This window comes from Galeopterus variegatus, unplaced genomic scaffold, assembly GCF_000696425.1.
Source record: "Galeopterus variegatus unplaced genomic scaffold, G_variegatus-3.0.2 Scaffold583, whole genome shotgun sequence".
Classification (NCBI taxonomy): Eukaryota; Metazoa; Chordata; class Mammalia; order Dermoptera; family Cynocephalidae; genus Galeopterus; species Galeopterus variegatus.
The window spans coordinates 247,285-258,346 of record NW_007726694.1 but is presented as its reverse complement, the minus strand read 5'-3'; the positions used below and the strand labels follow the sequence as shown (position 1 = coordinate 258,346).

General features: G+C 44.4%; 1 protein-coding gene across 4 annotated transcripts in view; it reads left to right on the top strand.

Annotated features, from left to right (window-relative positions):
• The window catches only part of LOC103588526 (chromosome unknown open reading frame, human C15orf57), a 37,601-nt gene that overhangs the window by 19,193 nt on the left and 7,346 nt on the right, over positions 1-11,062 (top strand). For 2 of the 4 annotated variants that reach the window (XM_008570232.1, XM_008570228.1), the window contains 2 exons: positions 5,199-5,254; positions 5,747-6,282. In XM_008570232.1, the coding sequence (XP_008568454.1) occupies positions 5,199-5,254; positions 5,747-5,796 (106 nt within the window). In that variant the 3' untranslated portion in view covers positions 5,797-6,282. Of the gene's footprint in view, positions 1-5,198; positions 5,255-5,746; positions 6,283-11,062 lie in introns of those variants that run through there. The other 2 variants (XM_008570227.1, XM_008570231.1) reach the window with 1 other exon arrangement.

Sequence of the window (11,062 nt, the reverse complement as noted above, 5' to 3'; positions counted from 1 at the left end):
TGCTGGTCATGAAAAAAGACAAAAAGGAAAAAAAAATGAAGAAAATCTAAGAGCTAGCAGACAACCTTAAGCACACAAACATTTCAATCACGGGTGTTCCAGAGGGGAGGAGAAAGGAAAAGGCATGAAAAACCTATTCAACAAAATAATAATGGAAAACTTCCCAGGTATAGGGAGAGACATGGATGGACCTTCAGATCCAGGAGGCTCAAAGATCCCCAAACAGATTCAACCCAAAAAGATCCTCTCCAAGACACATTATAGTCAAACTGGCAATCTCAAAGACAAAGAGAGAATCTTAAAAGAAGCAAGAGAAATGCTTCAAGTCACCTACAAGGAACCCCCTATCAGACTAACAGCAGACTTCTCAACAGAAACTCTATAAGTCAGAAGAAAATGGGATGATATATTCTCAGTCCTAAGAGAAAAAAACCCTGCCAGCGAAGAATACTATACCCAGAAAGCCTATCCTTCGGAAATGAGGCGAAGAATACTATACCCAGAAAGCCTATCCTTCGGAAATGAGGGAGAATAGAAGCAGTACTTTCCATACAAAAACTGCAGGAGTTCACCACCACATGAATAGCCCTATAAGAAATTCTCCAAGAGTCCTGCATCTGGAATCTGAAAAACAATAATCACTACCACAAATACACAAGAAAGAACAAAACCCACTGGTAGAACAAAAATGCAAATGAGAAAGAGAAAGAAACTAAATCTTACCACCACAAAACCATAATGACAATGAAACAAAAGCAAACAAACTCTCAGTTACTTTGGAAGATGACAGGGACGCAATTCATATTTCTAAAACTAGTAGTAAAAGGGAAGAGTCAAGCATTTATCCCATCTTTCCTATATGAATTGTTCCTCAGGGTAACCATAAATAGCCGAGGAGGGAACATTTCTGTCTAGTGAAGTATCCCAGCTAGTAAATAAAGAGGGAATAAAATAATTATAATACGGTATTTTGCAAATCCCTAGAAATAATAGATCTAGCAAATGATCATCAATGACTGCTAATGTCACAGACAATCAGACATAATTGGCCTCCTGCAGTAAGAACATATGCCTCTGAAGCCAAATCTAACCTGAGTGAAACCAAGCCTTAGGATCCAGCAACCAATCATCAGGAAATGCAGGGGATGGCAGAACATGTTAAATGACACTACTGGGATAGAGCCAGCAAATCCAGACTTTGGAAAGCTTTATGGGGGTAAAGGGGAAATATTAGATGAAGGGGTAACCTATAGATTAAAAGAAACTTTAGACAGCTAACATAGCAACCAATGCAACAAGCAGAACTTGTTTGGATCCTGATGTAAACAAATTAATTGTAAGAAAGAAAGAGGGAGGGGGAGAAAATTGGAGAAATTAAGCATGTTTAATGTTTGATTATATTAAGGAATTGTTGATTTTTAAAACAGGAAAAAAATTTGACTAATTGGCATCTTACTACCAATAGTTCTGTTCAAACTCTTGTTTTTTTCCTAATTCAATCTTGGTAGGTGGTGTGTTTCCAGGAATTTATTCATTTCATCTAGATGATCTAATTTGTTGACCAACAGTTATTCATTGTATGCTCTTATAATCCTTTTGATTTCTGTAAAGTTGGTTGTAATGACCTCTCTTTCATTTCTGATATTGAGTCTTCTTTTTTCTTAGCCTGTCTAGGTAAAGGTTTGTCAATTTTGTGGATCTTTTCAAAGTACCAACTTTTGGTTTCATTGATTTTCTCTGTTTTTTTCTATTTTCTATTTTTTTAATCTATGCTGTAATTTTTATTATTTACTTCCTTTTCTAGGTCTGGGCTGAATTTACTCTTCATTTTCTAGTTTTTTAAGATACAAAGATGATTGTTGATTTGAGATCTTTCTTTTTTTATTAATGCATTTTCATTAAATAAATTTCCTTTTAAAAAAAGATTTTTAAAAAGTTTGTGGTTGTCCACTGGGGACCTATGGAGGCTTACTGCTAGTAAGTCAGCCTTGGCCTCCCCCAACGTGTATGAGGGAGAGCTGGTAAGTTCTCCTTTCCCCCTCTAGATGGTAATGACCCCTTCCCACAAACACCTGATGACCTTCCAACCAGCAGTCTGAGGCAGGGCCCTCCAACAGTTCTTATCTTAGCCCCGCCTTATGGAACACATTCTTGGACTGGGCTGATCACAAAAAGGTGCTGTTTTATTTTCTCTGAATGCATACCATGAGGCAAGGACTTGCAGATGTTCGTTTTAGGAGGTGAGCAGGAGTGAGGCAGCAAAGAATGAGATACAGAAGGGTGCAGAGAGTGGGTCCACTGTGGGTAGTCAGGGCTTAGTGCCCTGGGTCATTTTGAGGAGCCATAAAGAACGCAGCTCAGAATTTCCCCACTGAGTAATGGGGAAATCTGGTGTATAATTCCACCGATGCCCATCCTTCATCAGTTAAGGTTTGTTAAGCCCCTGCCACTTCCAGGCTGCCCTGCAGGGGCTGAAAAAAACCTCAGGCAGAGAAAAAGAGAGGGGGGGAAGTTGTGAGCATGCACTAGAACTGTCCACCACAGCTTCAGTTGGTCACAGAAATGGGCTGGTGGGATGTGGGGCGGGGTGTTGGCAACGTCTACACAGTCTCTTTGCTGCCCAGTCAAGGATCCACTTTCCAAGGCAGTGTGGGACCTTTAATTTTACATTCCAGCCTCTGTGGCCCAGTGTGGGGAGTGGTTCTCTCAGGTTGGCTAGTTCAGTCCAGCTTTGTCTGAATGTCCACCCATAGCTCTATGGGGTTCAAGTCTTCCTTCTCAGCCAGCTCCCTCGCTGGGTTCACCGGGCTCGCTGGGCTCGCCGGGCTCGCTGGGCTGAGGGCACTAGGGCAGTGGGCCCTCCAGTCTGGCTCCTGTTTAACTCAAAACTCACATGTGACCTGGGAACATGGTGACATTAGTGGCATGGACTCTGTCCCTACCAAACTGTGGTCAAGGTCAGGACAGATCAAAGGCTGGATGGGCCCCAGAATTTCCTGTGCTGATAGCCTAATTATTTTCTAAGAAGAAAATGCTAACAATGACCAAGAATTCAAAGACCCTGAGAGACCGCACTCAAAGCCTTAGAGGCACTTTGAAGATGGAAAATCACCCTCTTACCCTCACACTCCTGTTTAGTACTCACTGTGTGTCCAGCCTGTCTCTTCTTTCCTTTTTCACATTAATTACTTCCTGGGCTTCATCATCTCTGATATTCACACCCATTACTCTCTAAATTTTACACCTTTTTTTTTTAACCATTGTTGCTCAGTGTTCTTTTTTTCTTTTTTTAAAAAAAAAAGATGACTGGTAAGGGGATCTTAACCCTTGACTTGGAGTTGTCAGCACCACGCTCTCCCAAGTGAGCTAACCGGCCATCCCTATATAGGATCCGAACCTGCGGCCTTGGTGTTATCAGCACCACACTCTCCTGAGTGAGTCACGGGCCGGCCCAATTGCTCAGTGTTCTGATGCCCATTTCACCTCCTTGGAAAGGTGAGGTAGAAAGTAGATATTTATATGAGTTTGGGGTGAAATGGTATCAAGGGCCTTCCTAGGGCAAGGAGAGGTGTATGTGTGTTGGGGTGGGGTTCAATGTTACCATTAGTTTATGGCAAGGGGCCTCCTAAGGCGGCAAATGTTATCCAGCCAGAGGAAGATCCTGGCCAGAAATCAACTCAGACTCTGCCTGAGACCTCAGAGAGGATGCGACTAGGAGAAGCCTATTGGGCAAGGGAATTTACTGGGACTGGAGTGAGGCTGGCTTCTCACGCACCTCTCTGGTCTCTGCCTCTCGTCTCTTCCTCCCTCAGGGCTCTGGCCATTATTCTTTCAGACTGGGGGTCTCTCTCCCTCATTGTGCTGTGTCTGTGTGCCTCCCTTTGTCTCTTTCTCTTACCCCCATCTCAGACCCCGTTTTGTTTTATTCATCCCTCAGTCCCGCGTGGCTGAGGCTCTGTTCCCGCCGCGCTTTCTTGCGTTTTCATATTCTCCATGCCCCTGAGTATGCTTGTTTCACTTTGTCTCTGTCGGTGTGTGTGTGCCTCTGACTTGATCTGACTGTTTTTCTGTGTCTCTGTCTGTCTGTCAGTATCCCCAGAGGCCCTGTAACTCCAGAATCCCTTGCAAGAGCAGCTTTTCTGAGAATGGAGCCTGGGACAGCCACCCAAGGTGCTGAGTAGAGGTGGCTAAGGACATTTCCAACTCAGCAGTTGTCATGGTAACAGCCAGGGCGGGCCAGGCAGGGGATGTGTTGGAACCACGTGGGCTTGACCTTTCTGTGGGTGTCAGGTTTGAGCGGGAGCTGGGGAAAAACAGCAACAACTGCTTCCCTCTGGCCCAGCCCTCAGGGCTTCTGGGCTGAGCTGAAAGGAGAGACAGAGAAACTGAGAACTGGGACAGCTGGCAAGAGAGTGAAGAGGACACATAGAGGTTTAGCCATAGACATCTAGAGAAACCACGGGAAAGAAGGGCAGGAGCACAGGCACGCACACACACATGCACACACGTGCTCCCAGGGTCGTCACCAACAGACTCCATTGTGAACTTACCTGTGGAGGGCACTAGACATCATTCCTGGAGCCTCGGCTCATGCTTTGCCAGCCGGTGGCACTAGGTGGGTGGTTATTAAAGGTCGGTCCCCCACACTCAAAGCTCTCCTAGGCTCCTTCAGATGAAATGTCACTTTTTTCATATTGCAAAAGCCTTTATTGCTCTCAAGAAAATATGCTAAAATGAAAAGAACCAAATGATTCTTTTAAAAACAGAGATAGTATAAATGCAAAAGTCCAAAGAAAGACACTCAAAATAAAAGGCATTCCAATCCTCCCTCCACTTCCCCCAGCTCTAAAGCTTCCTCCACAGTTGCTTCCCATGCCTGCCTGATCAGGGGAGAGAGACAGGCCTGGGCTCTAGTGTCCACTTCTTTGACAAGGGCACAGCAAGGGAAGCCAGATCAGTTGTTGCCTGAGTGTGAAGGGGGCTTGGACTCACAGCCCCCACGCCCAGCCCCTACACACCAGTAAAGGGGACTTCATTTCTCTCCACTCATTCTCTTTCTCCTACTGGGGCAGACATATGGGCATGAGGAAGAGGTGCCTACAGGTGCCCTGTGATCCCTTGAGGGAGAATTGAGGGGTGCAGGCAGTCTCAGGTTAGCTCCATGGAGAACACAGCTCACCTGTGGATCCCATTTTCAGATTTTCAAATCATGGCCATGCAAGAGATCTCAAGCCTTCCGGGATAGACTGCTATGGTAAGTAAGACCACAGACTCAGAATGGAAAATAAGGTTTAGGGGCCGGCCTGTGGCTCACTCGGGAGAGTGTGGTGCTGATAACACCAAGGCCACGGGTTGGGATCCCATATAGGGATGGCCGGTTTGCTCACTGGGTGAGCGTGGTGCTGACAACACCAAGTCAAGGGTTAAGACCCCCTTACTGGTCATCTTTTTTTAAAAAAAAAAGAAAGAAAATAAGGTTTTGTTTACTGAAAATCTACATTCAGGAAAGACATGAAGAGTGGCACTCCCCAACCAAGAGGTAGGTGACTTAACACACCAGCATTACAGGACAGGCTTTCTTTTATACAGAAGTACAACCCAAAGTCCCCTTGGAGAACTGCCTTTTAGCATGCTTCAAAAAGGCTATTTGAAATGAGTGCTGATTGACATATATTTGAAAGTCATTACAGTATTGTTGAAGATCCAGCATTTTAGTGAGTCTAACCTTTCTTTCTCTGACTCATAGGTTATGTGTTGTGCATCTCCATTTGGGAGTTGGTCATCATCCCTCCCTAGTTCTGCTCCTGCAGAACTATCACTGAGCCTGCCTGCCTCTTCCCTGGGTTCTGGAAACCTTCAGGTACCTGTGCCCTCTGGAGCAGTGGACAGAGGACAGGAAGGTTCTTGGTGCTCTGATGCCCCCCACACAAGGCCCAGGCTCCACCCTGGGCCTCAGGACACCCATACTGTATTAGTCATCTCCCCTAGTTGCAGTTGTTTCCCTGCATGGAATTCAGAGTAGACTTGAGCCCAGTGTTAATCCCCCTCCTTTCTTCTTCTGCCTAAGCCCCTTCCCTCCATCTCTGCCCTTTTTCTGTCAGCCCCTCCACTCATCTCTGATCCCTCCCTCTAGCTCAGCACCTGAGCTGGGGCAGCTCCCCAGGGATTCTGATAAAGTCGAAGAGCATCTGCCGACATCTGCCCAGCACGTGTAAGCTGGGGAATGTGAGTCATCCTGGCAATTGCTCCTGCCAGGTCTATGACCCCAAAGGCTTCACTAGCATCCATCCCTTCTCTCTCCACTCATGCTCTGGGCCAGGCCTGCCAGAGCTGGGCTAGGACAGGCCATCACTATTTCATGCCACACACTTTTGCCTGCTCTATTTCCTCTGCCAGAAACATCTTTTCTGGTGAATCCCTCCTCTACTTCAAGGCTTAACTCAAATGACACCATACAAACAGAGCATTCCTCAATCTACCCTGCTGACTCTGGCTGCATAGAACTTTTTTTCTTACCAACTATGATAATGTCTCTGTTTCCACATCTGCCTGTCACTGGAGGGTGTGTTCTCTGGAATGGACTGGGCCGTATTGACCTGCGGACCTCCAGAACTTGGCTCAGTGTTCCTCACTGAGTATTTGTCATTGCCATTGGCCCTCACCAAGAGAGGCCCCTTGGTCTGGGGTGTGAGTTAGAGAAGGTCCCAGACTGCCTAGGGACAGTGGGAATACCTGCATGACAGTGAGTAGCGGGTAGTATGTATGTGTCACGCCCCCATTTTCTTGCCAGACCACTGCCCCATCTGCAGTCCTAACCAGTGCCAGGCTGGTAGTAAGGCAGGAGACTCCTCACCCCCGAGAAAACCACAGTTTGGCCCATTGGCACCCCACCCGGGTTGGGGTGTGGAGCAATACCTGGCTGGCATCAGGATGTTCTTTCTCCAGCCCTGGGCAGCCATCTCCTGTGTTGTTCCCTCATCCCACAGCTTTATCAATCCCCCTTGTTGCACTAAAGAAAGCCCTGGAGAGCGAGCTTAGAGTGGGAAGAGAGGGCTCAGGGCATCCTTCCTGTCTTCCCTCCCTCCCCCTCCTCCCAGCCTGCTGCAGCTGTGCTGCGAGCTGTGGAACTGAGCACAGTCTTAATTACTGCTCAGCCCTGCTCATTAGTGCCTCTGGAAGCCAGAGAAGCCCCAAGTTAGGATTGCAGTGGCAACCAGGGCCACAGGCCTCTTGGGTGATCGCTAGTCCCACGTCTCATGGATTGGGTCTGTGCAACTTGGGATCCCTTTTTGGGCCTCCAGAGGGAGATGTCCCTCCCTGAATTGGGGGAAGGGCTGGAGCAGGAAAGAAGGGAGGGAAGGCTAGGCCTCCTCACGGGCTCTCACTTGTGTGCGCAGACATCACAGGGATGCATATGGTGGAGCATGTGAAAGTCCACTGTGATCAGAGAGAGATGAACAAATGATTAAATAAACCAATATGCTCAAATCCAGCATACTGATGACTTACCTGCCTTTGAAAAGACTTAAGTGAGGAGCCTGGTGTGCTGTTCAGCATGCATTTTTTTTTTCCATAGTGAAATGGAGTAAAGAACTATGAAGTACCTGAAGACTGAACAAAAGGAAGCTGAGCGGAGGAGGAGAGAAGGGTGGGCCCTGGAAATTATAAACCCATAGGTCCAATTTCAATATCTGAAAAAACTCCTTCACAAATATCAACTTGTAAACACCCTAGAAGATCAAATGAGATAATGCATGTGAAAGCGCTTTTTGAACTACAGAGGGCTTTAGAAATATAAGGTGTTATTCTATAATATTTCTGCTCTGTGCAGAATATAAAACAGATGCTACTGGTAGGCTGGAGATTTATGATAATGGCTCATCACCCACAAGGTACTCACACAATTTGGGCTGTTTCATTTAATTAGTCATTGCCTCTCACGTAGACTATTGCAAAAGCCTCCTAAGTGGCCTCCCCACCTCTGCATTCTCCTCCGTTCCATTCATCTTATATGCCACTGCCAGGTTAATCTTCCTGATGCATAGCTCTCTTCAAATACCTGTAATGTTTCTCTTGCTGATTGCACAGAGCCTGGAGTCCTTAGCTTAGCAGTCAAACTCCTCCACGATCTGGTCCCACAGTATTTTCCCAATCTAATTTCACTCCTTCCATCCTGGCAGACGTGGGCTTAGGAAGATCAAGTCACTTGCACAAGACCATACAGTTACTAATGGCAGATCCTGGAGTCAAACCCTCAAACCTAGACACCTAACTCCAAGACCAACAGTCTTTCCAGCCCATCACTTTTTTGCTTTCATGGTACAATGGACTGAATGTTTGTGTCCCCCTAAAATTCATATGTTGAATTAATCCCAATGTGATGGTTTTTGGAGGTGGGACCTTTGGGAGGTAATTAGGTCATGAGAGTGGAGCCTTCTTTTATGAATGGGATTAGTGCCCTTATAAGAAGAGGCCAGAGATCTACTTGCTCTCTCTCTGCTATGTGAGGATATGATAAAAAGTCAACAGTCTGAAACCCAGAAGATCTTCTTCCCCAGAACCTTACCTTGCTGGCACCCTAATCTCAAACTTACAACCTCCAGAACTGTAAGAAATAAAGGCTTATTTAAGCTACCCAGTTTAGGTTGCCTTGCTCTTGCAGCCAGAGCTGACTAAGACATATCAATATAGCTTCAATGATTTCCCACATAGAGGTTTTTCTCTTCTTTGGAAAAATTTTCTCAGGACAAATATCCAGGAATGGATTACCAGCTCAAAAGACATTAATATACATCTATATTTTGTCTTTTTTTTTTTTTTTTTTTTTTTTTTTTTTATGTCAGCTGGCGGGTATGGGAATCCGAACCCTTGACGTTGGTGTTATAACACGGTGCTCTAACCAACTGAGCTAACCAGCCAGCCAAGAGACATCAATATTTTAAATGGCAGTATGAATTGACATAATGCTTCACAAAAGGGCTAGTCTGGTTCATATTTTAGCTAGTGATGTAAGTATATATAAATTTCAGCAGACCTTCCTCTCCACTGGGGATAAACTTTGAATAAATGTCTAATTGAATAAGGTATTTCTTTTAGTTTTTTGTTTGTTTGGTTAGTTTGGTTTGTTTTTGGCTGCTGGCCAGAACAGGGATGAACCCTGGACCTTGGTGTTATCAGCAACATGCCCTAAACAACTGAGCTAACGGGCCTCTTTTAGTTTAAATTTCTTTGACTATTGAGGTGGAATATTTTCCATGCATCAGTTTACTACTTGTATTTTGTCTTGTGTGAATTATGTGTTCATCACTGTGGCTCATATAACTATTAAGGTATCCATATTTCAGAAACTGCAATTTTTAAAAAATAAGAGAAAAGTCAATCGTGAGCAGATACAGTGGACTCGGTGAAATTAGAGCAGAGGTCCCTGTCTGACAAAGTCATGTGTATAAGCTGTATCTAAAGTAGGTCTTTAAATAACACCAAGGTCAAGGGTCTGGATCCCCTTATCAGCCAGCTGCCAAAACAAAAACAACAAAAATCTTTAAAACAAATTGATTTCAGCTAACTTAAAATACTAGTCTACGTTTAAAGGGAGAACTTAGGAGGACAGCATCATTCTGGACTTAGAGAATACTTTTCCTGACCCTGTCAATGTATCCTAATGCTTGCATTCATTATTTAATTTCAGAGTCATTTTGGTGACTATATTATTGTATTGAAACAGTAATGCTTTATTTCCTTTTATGTTGTGTTAAAAATTCTTTTATTGTTTGACTAAATAATATATACACATGGTACAAAAATCAAAATATATGAAAGGGGGATAAAAAGAATGTCTCCTACTTTCCTTGTCTTCAGTCACCTTGTTTCCCTCCCTGGAGACAGACACTATTACCAATTCCTTGCGTATCCTTCCAGGGATATTCATTGCATATATAAACCTCTAGTGTATATTTCTAAAGAAATGATAGCATATTAGTATGTGCTAATCCATACTTTGCTGTTTTGGAGAACGTTCTCATCAGTACATAGAAAGCTTAAATACATGTTTTAAACTATAGTGCCATATGGGTGTACTCTACTCTAAGAAAACTCAAACAAAAGTCCAATCCGCATGTACAAAACAAATATGTAAAGAGGTATTTACTTCACAAACTGAATCTTTATTTCTATAGAAATTCTCAAATATTAAGCCACCTTCACATATTTCAATTATAATTCATTTCATTGAAATTATGGTTATATATTTATGACAGAAACATTCTATGAAAAGCAAAGGTCACTTAAGTTGGAAGTTATTTATTAAGCAAGTGAATTGTTAAAGGTTATACTTTGGTCAAAATTGAATTGTTAAAGGTTATACTTTGGTCAAAATTACATATCCTGGTCTGGTAAAAAAAAAGTGTTGTAAGAAAATTCTTGTATTTTTAAAAAAGACACAAATGTAATAATTCTCCCTGTTCAATTTGCATTTTGTTTAACAAATATCAACAAGTGTGAAGTGTAAAGGAAAGAACTTTCACTGTTAGTGTAGGGCCCCATAAAACCCCAAAGGAGACATTCCCTAAAACATGGCGTCTTTCTGGCTTCTCTTCTGGGTCCTAACATTCCCGCCAGCGCCAAAGTATGGCCTATCAAAATCATCACCCACCCTTCCGAACAATCAGCCACGGCCAAGCATACTAACCACCTTCTCCCGGAACTCAGCTCTCTATAAATGTATGCTTCACCCTCAAATAAAGCGGAACTTCTCCAGTGAACTGTCAGTTCGGGTCCTGTTGTTCTTTCATTGGTGCTGAAACCCGGGAGGAGCTCACCCCTTACCCGAGGGGACTCCTTCTCGGACCTCCTTCACTCTCTCGGCGGTTCCCGCTGCTGATGCTTCGCCCTCGTCCATTTTCTCTGGCGCTGGCTTTCTGCACCCACCACCAGCTCATCCAAACGTAAGTCTCCCTTTAGAGGTGCCATTTTAAACTAGGACTCCCCCTTCGGCGTCCAGCCCTAACGGGCAGTATGCCCCACTACGGCCTTCAGGGCCTCAGTGGACCCCTAAATACTCCCT